Source organism: Athene noctua, chromosome 12 (genome assembly GCF_965140245.1).
Source record: "Athene noctua chromosome 12, bAthNoc1.hap1.1, whole genome shotgun sequence".
NCBI lineage: Eukaryota > Metazoa > Chordata > Aves > Strigiformes > Strigidae > Athene > Athene noctua.
In genome coordinates this window covers 18,705,663-18,719,414 of record NC_134048.1, presented here as the reverse complement: position 1 = coordinate 18,719,414, position 13,752 = coordinate 18,705,663, and the positions used below count along the sequence as shown (strand labels likewise).

The 13,752-nt window shown below is 41.3% G+C and overlaps 1 protein-coding gene across 2 annotated transcripts in view; it reads right to left on the bottom strand.

Moving 5' to 3' along the window:
* ADAMTS2 (ADAM metallopeptidase with thrombospondin type 1 motif 2) overlaps nucleotides 1–13,752 on the bottom strand; it is a 191,106-nt gene that overhangs the window by 41,001 nt on the left and 136,353 nt on the right. For both annotated transcript variants that reach the window (XM_074915931.1, XM_074915932.1), the window contains exon 5: nucleotides 8,828–8,911. In XM_074915931.1, coding sequence (XP_074772032.1) covers nucleotides 8,828–8,911 — 84 coding nt within the window. The remainder of the gene's footprint in view (nucleotides 1–8,827; nucleotides 8,912–13,752) is intronic.

The window sequence follows — 13,752 nt, the reverse complement described above, 5'->3', positions numbered from 1 at the left end:
ATGCTGCAAAATGAAACTGAGAAATCTCAAGTCGTGTGTATCCTTTGCTAATAGTTCTTTGTCTCATAATGACGTCCTTCTGTACATTCTACCAAATGAAAATCATCACATCTTATAAGATGCATTGATCAGAAAACAAACAAAAAATACACACTATCAACATGTGCTTTGTTTACGGGTATTGGAATGTTTGCAAAGAAATCTCTGCACGATCAGCAAACAAGGGCAGAATATTAGAAGTCAATAATTTCCATATAACCACAATTTTTATAGCTTTCCTGTGTCACCTCTTCCCTGCCCACTAAACCGAAACCTTGCCAGTGGACTCCAGCAGAAAAGCAAAAGATTAGTCTCTGAATGAACAACCACAGCAGCTTGCAGCACTTCTGTGATGAACGTTGAGCCTGCCAGAGACCAGACCAGTCTGCCGCAGCGTCCCCAGCAGCTCCCACGGTTTGGGCACTGCGCTGGCATCTGGCATGAGTTGGCAGCTGTTTTCACTGTATATTTAAGTCCACTCTGAGAGCAAAACTACTGGTTTGGTCCAAGAGCATATCAGTGCTTATTGATCAAAACAGTGATTTTAGAGTTTGCCTTCAAGCAAATGAAAGGAGAACCAACTCTTAATGTGAAGCATTGTTGGGTTTTCTGCATCTGCCACAACGCAGAAAATTAAGAAAATCCTTTTGATGTAGGAGGGGGAACTGAGAACACATAAGTCTATAAAACACGTTTCAGCTGACAGTCCGACTTCTTCGTCAGTGACACAATTTTTAACATCAGAAATGTGACACGTGTAAAAATGAGCCTTACTGCTCTAAGTTGGGAAATGAGGCATGCAGTTAGAATTCAATTATTTTAAGCGTCCATGTGCTACAGATAAAAATATCAAGACAAAGTCCTGTGTCAGTGAGGAGCACTTCCAAAGAGTAAGAGGAAAAACTCAGTCTACCTGCCGAGTACTCCAAAGTCCACCGAGCATTCAAATCATCTGGCCACTAACCCCTTGTCTTTCTACACTGCAACATGGCAGACTGAAAAGAGAAACCCACCTGATTCCTAGCAAATTTTCGCATGAATTCCCACTTTCTGCAATTTGTCAGTGGCTTCCAAATCAGAATCTCCAACAGTTCTAACAACGAATGCTGCAGGGCCAGGGAACCACCGATCTAGGCTCCGAGTCACCTCACTGTGCTATGCAATTGCACTGCTTCACATCAAAGAACCACATAAGCCATGCTCCTCTCCTGATAGTAGGCAATGGGATGCCCAGGGAAGGGAATTAGAGAAGCACAAGTATATCATAGTATCTTCCTCCAAGACTCCAGTGGTCTCTGGACAAGAGGTTTCCTCAGCCAGACATGTTGCATTTTTATTCATTTTTCCATCTGACTCACCTTTATAGATAAATTCTGCTGTGCTGCAAGAAAGCAGCTTAGGAAATCATGGGACCAGGCACAGCTTGTTACTAGATAGGGCAAATGTATTATGTTTTGGAAGGATGTTGTCCAAAAATTTACTTTTATAGAGATATCAGATAACACTTGATAATATTTTCTGTTGGAAGTCAATGGGGGCCTTTCATCAGACTCAGAAAAGACCAGCCCATTATTAAATGGATAAAGTGAAAGGAGAAAGAGGAAAAGAGATGAGTTGTGTACAGTAATGAGGACTAAATAAAGGTAAAATCCCTCTTTGTCAGACTGCAGAGAAAGTTTGGGGGCTAGCAGGCTGCCTTGGAGAAGAGGTGTAGGTGTTACTGTTGGCCAGCGAAGGGCCCACACTGCCAGGAACATGCAGGTCCTGCAGCTGGCTGGGAGCGCAGACCTGGCTGGGAAGGACCTCTTTCCAAACAGGACAGCAGGCCTGTGGAGAGCATTACTCTGCTGATCAGCAGGAAAACTGCCAATGGAAAGAGAAACTTTCCTTCTCACGGAGAGAAAGAGACAAGAAAAGCAAAAAAATCTGTGGGCATTTCAGAGAACTGCTGATGGAAACAGATGGAGATGCTGGCCAAGAAGTAGAAAGGCCTCAGCTGGGAGAACATCCCCCATGCAAGGAGACACCACAGAGGGTTATGAGGACAGTCTGCCCTAGAGAATCAGACAAGATCCTTGTTCTGGGAAACTCAACATCTACTAATGCCTTCTATTTTCCTTCCTTTTTGATTCTGCCTTCATTTCTTCTCTACTCCCTTTCTTCTTAGACAGATGCAGCAGAAAAAACTAAACAAAAATTTAGAAGACAACTGAGTTGCAACTGCCATTCCTACAAAGAGGCAAAGCAAGGCAGTAGGAAATACTTGAAAGTTGTTAATATATAGATCCAGAGGCCCTCTTGTCTTTTGGGAAATCATCAGTGTGATGTTCAGTTCTCTGTTATGAAGACACTGAAGAAGTATTAACTTATGAATCTAACTGGAAGGTCCTTCAAATACTCGTGGAGAATGTTTGGAAAGTGAGAAATATTTCCATTTTTTTTTTCTTTGACAGTTTCAGATATAAAGTCATCTTAGAAAAAAATTGCAAATTCAGTCTGTATTCTACCCAAACTGCTCAAGAACATCCATGTTGCCAGTACATGTGAAAGACAAACTGGTATCACACACAGAATGGCAGCTTTCCTTAACCAACTGTTTTATTCATCTGCCATTTGGCATAACTGAGTACAGCTTTGCAATGGTGTTGATGAGCAGGTACCTGATGATAAGAACATCAGAAATTTAGGCTGGTCAGAAGCTTGCTGGAAAAGACCTTTCCTAACTCATCCATTAGGTGGTGCTCCAAGAGTACCAACGGAGAAGGCTTTGCTGCTCTTCAGTAGCTCCAGAAGAAGCAGAAACATGCTTAACTTGATAGCTTCAAACTATGGTAGCAAAAGTTGGACCATAGTAGTACACACATTTGGGAAACAGTTTAACATATGACTTTCCCTTCTTGAATGTGTAACGTCTCTGCAAAACATACTGTTTACATTGCTTCTACTTGGCATTTCTATTTTCATTGTGTATTGGATTAGACCTATATTCTTCTCTCATCCTGAACAAGACAAGCAAAAAGTAAATAAATACAATAATTGAGTGTCCATGGTAACCAAACTAACTAAAATAGCTCATTTCACAAACTGTCATTTTGCATTCAAAGGACTTGTAAAGCTTTCTTATGGCAGAAATTTGCAAACATTTTTCAGTCTCTAATTCTGTATAAATGTAAGCAGATCAGGAATACAACGTATTGTTTACGCTATCAGCCAGCTCTACACTCTTCAAGGTCCCAACAAAACACACCAGGAGATTACAAGCTATGAGTCTAATCTATAAATAAGGCAATTCAACAATTTACCCAGATAAAAAAATGAGGGACAATACCTCCTCTCATATTTATTCCTACCCTAAACTATGAAAACAGTGCAAAAACATGAACAGCAGCCAAAATACTATATAATACATATGTTCTGGCCTTGCAACTCAGTCTGTGCAGAACTGGTTACTAGAGATGGCCAAAGGTTGGGGTCAAGAACTCCATCTTCAGACAGGTTTGTATAGCTCCATGCAAGATCCTGCTGATTCTTTCAGGTCTTCTGCATCTACCACTGACAGTGGGTAACTAGGATACTCAACTCATATTAGTGACCTTCTAATACAAGGAAAGGCTGGAGAAGGGGAGGCTCAGGGGAATCTCATCAATGTATATAAATACCTATTGGGAGGGGAGTAAAGACAACTGAGCCCATTTCTTCTCGGTGCTATCCAGAGAAAGGACAAGAGGCAATGGGCACAAACTGAAATATAAGAAACTTCATTCAAATGCAAGAAAAAAAATTGTAAGAGCATTACTGTAGTTTCAGCCTAAGAGTGGACAAACATTGGGAGAGGTTGCCCAGAGAGCTTATGGAGTCTCTGTCTTTGGAGATACACAAAACCCAGCTGGACAAGGATCTGAGCAACCTGCTCTAGGTGACCATGTTTTGAACAGGGGGATTGACTAGATGATGCCCAGATGTCCCTTACAAGCACAGCTATTCTGTGACCCTAAGGTACAGCTAACAACCTCCCTGCACTGCCAGGCACAACCACTCTCGGCCAGTTTCCTGGGAGAAGCAGAGGTAAGAGGAGCACTCATTCCTTTCCTTCCAACCAGGGTCAACAGCAAAACAGTAAGGACAAACACCAGATTGAAGGGATAAACCTGGCTTGTCCTTCCATCTCAGCTGTGTCACCTGTGCCACCCTCTGGGAAACAGAACCTGGCTCAGAGCGAACCGCCGCTTTCCACCCTGGCTGAACTGAGAACATCTTTCCTGCTTGCATCAAGCTTAGACACGAAAAGGTCAGATGGCAGAGATAAAACCAGCACCATTTTATGAAAAGATCGAAGGTAAAATCTTGTCCCAAATGAAGGCAACAGGAGCTCTGTTAGTATTTTAGACATACACAATCAAAAAATCCTTCTCAGTTGAATAGTCCTGTCGGATGAGATTGTAGGCATCTACCTCATACTACCTGCCTCCTGAACTGCCACCTCAAAGCCATTTGGGTTTTCTTCCCTCTCCTAACCTGCCTTGGTAGTCATATTCCTCTTCCAACTTGACCAAGGTAACACATGGCCAGAGTACAACCACTTGTTCTGGGGCCAACACTGGTTTAGAGCTAACGTGGTTTTTTTTCTCCCTATTGGCTGCCATCCCGGATGTGTACAGAGCAGACACAGCATCCCCCCAAGCACATCCCACCCTGGTCCAGTCTGAATACAAGTGACTCGAGCTGCACATGTTGCTCCAAAGGAGAGTTCAAGGGTGTCCTGCGCTGTCACATTCACAAGAAGTAACCCTCATAAATCCTCAGGTGGCTGAATTGAGCGAAACCCCTGTAGTTCCTGCAAAAGTCTGACTTTGTTTTCATTAATAACTGTCTTAATTACACCCATCCCAGCTAATGTGTTTGCTTGTCTCTGCCGCTGTGCAAGGGCAGCTCATCTGCACACAAAGTCACCATTGTCAATGGACAGAGCGTGGAGCTGGAGCCAGGAATTTATGAGGTCTTATCCCCAGCCTGCCAGTGGCCTTCCGTGTGGCCTTGGAAAATAACACTTAACATCTTTGGTTTTTTAGCTGTAAAATGGGAATAATAATCTTTATTCATCCACCTCAAAGAGGTGATGAGAGGATTTTATGCAGTGCTCAGGATTTAAATGTTTCCAAACAAATTTTATAATAACCAGTCAGGGGTTTTAAATCCACTCTCAGCTCATCTCTTGCCACCTCCTCTGCGCTTGGTGATAGTGGTTGCTTTGCTTATTCCCGTGAGTATTCTAGAGTTAGCTGGATTGCAGAGCTGTTAGAACCAAAATAGGTCTAAATGGAATAATTTGCCCAAACGTTGAATTATATTCATCTCAAATGTATCCAGAGTTTCCAAAATTTGGAACCAATCTTCCTACTACTGAAGTCAAAAAGGCAGAAGTGAGCCAGCTCATCTTTTTCCCATTTGAAGAAAAATGCACTGCATGTACTCTGTTTACTTATTTGCAGTATGCCATCACATCAGAAAAGCCTGAGTAGATGTAAAGAAAATGTAGAGAAATGCACGGTAGCTTCCAAAGCCACCACAGATATGGTGCAGCCTTTGCAGAACATGTTTTTCCATCCTATTGATGGAACTGGTAAATGAGCTGGCAGCAGCCAGGCATGGTCAAAGCCTTCACATCAGCCCCTCCAGTATAGCAGAGCTGTTCATTTGTTTGAAGTACTAGGAGAAAAGCGGGCGAGTCAGGAAAGGCCTGGTAGCTTCAACACATCTACCCCAGACACAGCACAGCCACACGCTGCCCTCTCCTCGAACACAGCACCCAGCCAGTGCCCAAGTGCTCCTTGGCATGTCTCGACCCGCCACCCCTCAGTCTAAGTCCAGAGGTGATAACTCACACAAAGTGTTAATTCAGTAAAACCATGTCAAATCTTTTGAATTTGCCCCTGAAGTAAGTTCAACATGTGATCACCAAGGAACATGTTCCATTTTTTCCCTCTTACCAGGGCAATTATTGCAATTACTGAAATTATTGAAACTTTTGAATGTACAGCTGCCTGTGTTTGAAAATATTAAAAAATAAGTACATTCCAAGGAATGAAGTACCTTCAAGCAAGAATCACTGAAAAGCTGGTTGCTATGCAACTCAAGTAAGTATTGTCCATATTATTCTTATCAACAGATGACATATTGTATAAAATAATATAATCCTCTTTAACAAAAAACCACAATACAGTAGAAGGCTGTTCAGGGGTGGAGAATTGGCAATAGCTCAGAGTGCTGTCATAAACCCGATGACGATGGTACATACTTCATCAATTACAGAATCATAATGTAATTATTATGATTATTTAAATGGCCCCCTTGATAATATATATAAATTACCTACAATGAAATAAATGAATCTAAAGATATCAGCTACATGCTTTCAAAATAAATGCTTCCTCAGACAAGACTAGGATAATATTTTCATACCGTGAAGCCAACCAGGCTGCTTCATTCATGCACTGCCTGAACTTGTATATGCGTCCTTCCTTTTATTATGCACTTTGAATATATCTTCCTAAAAATTGTTGGTGCTGGTGTGTGGGATAGTAAAATACTGAAGGCTTTGTTCTGTTTCCTCAGAATGGGTTCAGAAAGTAAGAACTATGCACTTTTTCTCTCTGTTTTTCCTCTGCTAAATAATACCAACCCTCCAAAGAGAAACCTCCTCACCTTCTACTCCCTAGTCCGAGTCCTCTGATCAGGAGCTTAAACACATCAACAAATGTATTCTTACACAGTCCGGGCATGCAGGTCCCCACACCATCAGGTGGAGGAGCTCAGAAATGATACCTTTTACACTCATGTTACTTTTTTCAGAAAGCAATAAATTGCCTTTCATGTAAATAAGAATCAGATACAGAAATTTGAGAAAAATTATCTTCATGGTTATTTAGGGCAAACTTGTGATACTTGATTTATTCCATTTTATGCCCTGCTGAAACCAGCAGGATAACACAGGAACTAAAACACCATCCACTGCAGATTACGGATCTAGAATCCAGAAGCAGACTATCCACATGCAGATTACATAGTGCTACCCGCAACACCTATTTTTGTGGTATGGCCAAAGACCCACCAAGAAGTGGTTTCCATGCTCCCCCCACTCTCCTCTCTAAAGAAGTTTAATAGGAAGTCTATAACTTCCAAATTATCAATGGACAACACTTTATTCTTCACAATAAATTAAAGATTCTTAAGGTGAAATGAGGTCTACTGTAGTTATTGTCTGACATCAGAGAAATGGCAGAAGTTATCAGAGTTCAGACTGGTGCAGATCTATAGAGCTAAAGATGGACACGCATGACAATTATGAAATACTTATGAAATAAGGACAGCAAAGAAGTGACGAGCCCATGTGCTAATTCTTCTGGCTTCTACCACTACTGCAATATCACATTTTTATGAGAATTATTAGTCAATCTGCAATCCTTCCAATTGCTGTCATTACAGTAATCATGAAGACTTCTAATTTGTTTTGTAATTTAATATTAACTACACACACCACAAACTTTCGATCACAAAATGGTAAATATGACCTTTGTTACCTTTTATTTTAGGACACACATATCTGATTAAACTTATCTAAAACATGGAAAAACATCCTCATCTACAATCACTGCAGGAAGAGCAGAGATGGATTGGTGTGTTTAGTTCTCAGATAGGGAAGCTCCAGCAGAACAAATTAACCCAAATCCAGGCAGCCAATCTCCAACAGAGTCCATTCTAAAACTCACAGTTCCCTCCTTTTCACCAGGGAGGAGAATTCTTAGCTGGTGTTGAGCAGGGCAAACTGGTGAATGTCAGTGGAACTTCACCACTGACACCATCTGTGCTGGGTCTTCACCAACAGCGCGTCAGCAACTTGCATGAACATACGTGGAGTCTTCCAGAACCCGGGTTTATTACATGAACATGAAAATGCCAGCAAGTCCAGTCACAGAAGGGTACATTAGATCATTAGATTTTAACACTCTGCCTTGAGCAGCTGGGCATGCTGCCGTATCGGAGAGCACTAAAATCACGTGTCCTTAACCAAAGCATTTATCAACATACTTGAAAAGCCCTGTTCCTGTTTCCATGGAATTTGATGTTGATACGGCAAAAATAGGACAAAGGCACTTAAGAGTTCAATACTTTTGAAAACCATTTAGCATCTCATTCCTCCTTACCCGAGTTTTGCCTGTAGAGTAACCCCTTCCATAGAAACAGCAAGAGCAAGAACACTTGGTATTCTTAATTACAGGTTTAATCTGCAGAGCTCTTGCCTTTGGCCCCTATCCCACAGAAATCACACTTAACTTTAAACACATGTGTAGTCCCACTAATGTTAAGCTCAAGTTTAAATTAGTTCTTGGAATGAAGCCGTAGCCCTCAGCATCTTACAAAACTGATCTTGTGTTTATTGTTACTTACATACAGTTCTATCACAACACCTCATGTTTTCTTTAGGAACTAAAACGTTCGCTTTGTTTCATGGATTATTCCAAACAAATCTGAAAAGATAAGGCTGCCAGAGCTAAGCCACAACTTAAAATGTCACAGGGAAAACCCAGAAGAAATTCAAATGATTTGAAACGTAAAGTGCAAATGATAAACAAATACATATAAACATAAAGTTCTTTATATTCATAGACTGGTAAGGACAATGTACAAATTAAAATAAAAAATGGATATATGTCACCAGTAACTACATTGTTCATAAAAAAATGAAGTTCAGAGATATTGATATCCTCCATTTAAATTAACCTTTACTTACCTTGCCATAGCTCAGCAGGATTATCCTCACCAAGACAACGTTAATGTGAGCACCCAGGGACTCATCATGATAAATTTCATTAACCTGCAAAAGAATTCAGCACTTTAATCATGGTGCTGGCAACAAGTACCCATGAAAGCAGTGATACAGCAGTACCTATGCACTGTCATTAAGACAAAGATCACTTTGTGATCACATATAAAACGGGGAAAACTCCGCCAATGCAAGAGGGAATGTTTTCTTTTCTAAACTCTGTTGGAGCCTCCCATCATTCAGGAAATAATTTAAAATCAACACATCATCAGAGACTTCATATTAACCGGTATTTAAGTGCCAGACTAAACAGACTTATATGTATCATAGTGCATCTACACTGAGCTGATCTAACAGCTACTGCTGCGAAGGAGGAAGATTCCCATCTTCTCCTACCTCATCCAGCTGTGTGTCCACTGGAGCCCAGAGCCCAGTAGTCCAAGCAAAATACCAAATAGCTCTCTGCTGGGCAACACCATGTCTGGGGAAGGGGACAAGTGAGCAGAGGGACAGGACCTCTCTCCTGAGAGCCATTTGCTGGGTCAGCTCAGCTGCACCCTGTAATTCCTCCATCTGGGACCCATCACATCACACTCTGACAAGAAGATATACCTCCCTCAAAAAGCACGGTCGGCCACATGGGCTGGCTTTATTGTGTGTCAAAACTAATCACTGTTAAACTTTGCAAGCACAACAAAAGCTACAAAATGCCAGCAAATTAAAAACTGTCTTCTTTTTTGTACCAACGCTACATAACTGAACATGCGCATGAGGAAATCACCCTAGGAATACTGAAAAGAAAACCGTAAATATTTAGAATAGAAAATGAAATGTGAATATATAAAGATTGCTTAGGAAACACTGCTACAAGCAAGCTAAGCAAATATTAAGTCAAAGAGGCTGATTTAGGTATTGGGATGATGAAGACTGCATGAGACTCAGCCAAATGGTAGAAGTTTAGCTTTACAAATTAGAAGAGGCAGATGAGACTCCCTGCAAGGCAAGTGTCCTTCCTAAAAACTCTTCCCTTGGTAAAGGCTGCACCAAACTGGACTGCTTTGCTGCCTGGACCTAAAATTCATTTATTCCTATAAAATAGATTCATTACTACAAGGTAATAATGTCCTGTTTCATCAGTCACCCCTAGTTTTAATGGCCCATCTTTTATGTCTGTACAAATCATTACAACTAAATACATCAGTAAGTTTTGCTAAGAAATCTCCGTTGACATTTAAAAGTGAATTTTAATTACTTTTATGAGTATTTGGGGATATAAGAGCCTAATGTTGGTGATCCTGAGCGTTCTGCACTGATCATTAGGAGACAGCGTGGCTGAACCGTGGCTCCAGGACCCAACTCACACCCTGCAGGGCATCTCCCCAGGCATCTGGGTAACACGCTGCGGGATGCCCAGGATCCAGGCTTGTTACCAGATGATGAGCAGATCCTTGGCTGGAAGATGGTGGGCGAGGAGCCTGTGGCTATGACTGGCTTCAGGGGCCTCTATTTTCATTCCAGTGTAGAAGCAGCTGATCTACTCAGATCTGCTTTGTAAACAATATCTCAGGAAATTAGATCATTTCTTTATATGTCTAAATAAGACTTTAGAAGATTAACTTTATATTCCTGTTTTTAAAAAAAATCTTTTACCTTGAGGATCATTACTGAACACAGATTATAAAGAGGCAAGATATAAACATGCATTTTGCTTTACAAAAATTCTTCCACCCATTTCTCAACACCCTTGCATGTTGTCAAGGGAGGCAAGGATATTAATTTGCCTCACTCTTTGTGTAGTGGGAAGAGAGCACATGCATCAAGCATGAGGCTGAAATAAGCTGTAAATTACCTATACATGAAATGAGTACTGAACAAAAACTCCTGTGTATAGAGGACAGTAAACAGCATGTAAATAAGTATTTAATTAGTTCGTAAAGCATAATCCAAACTGCTGCACACCGCTCTCTCATTAACTTCCAGAATTTAACCTAAGCCTCTTTTAACAATAGTTGAGTAACAGAACAACCGTATCGCTGTTGCGTGCCAAAATGAATCTTGGCTTGAAAACATTGATGGAACAGAATTGAAACACTGTTTGACTGTTCATGCAAATGACATCTAACAAACAAACTGTGAATGAACAGAAAAGCACAAGCACAGTAAAAAGCTGCTTGGTTCTCCCGGGATACTGGATTTTCTGTAAGACAGTGGGTCAATTCAAAGCTCTGGGTCTTGGTTTCATTAATAAGGATGAGTTCAATCCCTCTTCACACAGCAGCTGAATTGAACCCTCTTGCGCCTTTCTCTAAGCTAAAGTGTGACTTTACTAGTAGTGTCTCACTGCACATAGATAATATGCTGAAATAGATGCTTTTACTTTTTTTCAGCATGGCCTAAATAGCACCTATTTGTTTCAGGAAGTTAATAAAAGTAGAAGATCCAAGCGACTGAATCTTGTGTTCTCAAACGTTCATGAAAAGTGCACACACCAAAAGAGCCTCCACAATCCCCAGCTCAGATTCTCCAAATTTCCACCTGTTATTTCAAAAGGAAAGCAGAGTTAAGCTAATGCAGTTCATTGTATAGGGTGTAAAATAACCAACCAACCTGTGGAACGTGAAAGCTCCAGGCTCTCATCCAACACAACTCCTGAAATGTTCGTTTCAAAGCAGAGATAATCAGACAATGGGTATATGTTCAGATGCGATGTAATAAATACACACAGGTGTGAAAATGATTACATAGCACTTCTGCAGCACCGCATCTCCATGTACTTCAGTAGGACATCCTGGTTCATACCAACACAATCAGAGTCAATCTCCTGTTCTTACATCGGTAAGTCTAAAATTATGTTGCTGCACAGGAAAAAAGTCCACAGAGACCATCCCAAAATCACAGCTCCTGAACTGAAGGCAGTGAATGCATTAAATCTTGTTAGATGTCCTACAGTGATTCAGCATTTATAGAGGGCAATGAAGAAGGTTGGATAAATCTCAAGGAATTCAAAGCATGGTGGAACACTGTAAAGAGACTTTCATCAAGCTATTGTAGTTGAGAAACTATTTTGGGATAACTTTGGTTTATTTTTCTGGGATATTTCAATCAAAGCAAAACATGCAGTTCTATTTAAAGTTTATGGTTAGAAATCAGGCTTGCACAGATTCGTGCTACATAAGATAAACAAAGACTTTATTTATTTTTTTCCTTCTGTCCCTTTCTGCTTATTTCATAATTCCTCCCTTAGCGAGTTTCAAGTCAGCATAGTAAGCACGTAGAGTACATCAAAAGACCTCAACTAAAGACAAGCTGAGCATCATGCTTTGTAAAAGAAGCACTGCAAAGTTTTTATTATTGAGCAAAGCAGGGCCCAGTCCTAAAAGGGAGTTTTGAAAACAGCGGTACCACAAACAGAAATAAACAGCCTGCAGTTTTGCCAGTCTTGGTGCAGAGTGGGTTACCTGCTGATATAGCTGGCAGGATTTTTAGGGAAAGTCAGGTGGTTCCCTGAATCTCTAATTAAACCAATGTGCAATAGGAGAAAGAATCATCTGCATATTTTGGCAAGTTATCGGCAAATTCATTCATGCAGTTTGAAGGAGTTCCCAGCCTTGCAAAGTTTGTTAGTATCTGCTATGCAAAAGACAGCCCACTTCATCACAACACGGCTCCATCCCACTGAACCAGAAATCATCGCGGGTGAGTTCACCCCGAGGCGCACCCTCCGCGGCTGGGCAAGCACCGCTTCCTCGGGCGCCCTCGGCACACACCCTTGAGGGACATCTAATAGTTTCAACCTCTGGCTACCATCAACCTCAAGCAGATCTGACCTAGCTACAGTGGCCATCGAGGGCATATCTAACCATTTGGAAAGGGCACGATTCAAGATGCAGTTTATGCATCTGGCTTTTCAGTCACCACAGACTGCTGATTCATCCAACCCAATTAGACTGCTCTCTGATCACCCAACATCCTTACATAACTACTGTTGCAGAAACTCCTGATGGCTACGTGCTCTCAGGCAGAGCAGGGACCATGTGTGGATCTCTGCCAGAGCGATAGTGGAGGAGCTGGAGAGCGTCAGTGCCTTCCCCGTGGGATGGCAGAGCTCCTGGCAAGCCATTGTTTGAGCCTAGCCTGAGATGCAGCTCATTCATCAGATCATAATTATCTGCAGCAAACCCTCAGTGCCTGGTGGGCATCCAGTGATTGTCTATTTCTGTAAGAAAAGGCTGTTTTGAATTACAGAATAGGAACCAGAAATGTCACAGTGGATACTAAGCACAAACTTTTGTAATCTGACCCTCCCGAAAGCGTTCCCCTCTCACTTTATTTTTCTGTGTTCCCACTTCAAACACCACTATCCTATTCGATTTTCATCACCTCCTTTATGCTTTTGAAGACCCCAAACTAACATTTCTAACGTTCCCAAAGCTTCATCTTAATCCCCCAGGAATAACATTACATCAATTCATCGACTGGATAAACTAGGGTCACATAGAAAGTCAACAAGCAAAATCCAGGGTCCCAGTCTCCCTTTCTAGTCCTTACAAGGCATTTCCTCATTTCCTCAGAGAGGAACTCTTCTTTTCTGAAATCTTTGTTGAGCGTCACAAGGAAAAAAGAATAATGAAAGCACACAACACACATGAAACTTAAAGGTCAGACTGTGATCTCAGATTTGGAAAACATCTATCATTCTGCTCAAAACCACAGGCAACAGGCAGTTTTAGAAGAGCTTGGCAATGTACATTGCAAAACGGAGATAAGAATCTGGCATTTTGTATGCAAATATGAGTCTGAGTCCTGATTTACCTTCCTTGGTGTGAGAGTCAGTAGATGTTACCAAGTCCAAGTTAGCTGCTTCTGATCAAAATGAAAAACATTCCCCAGAG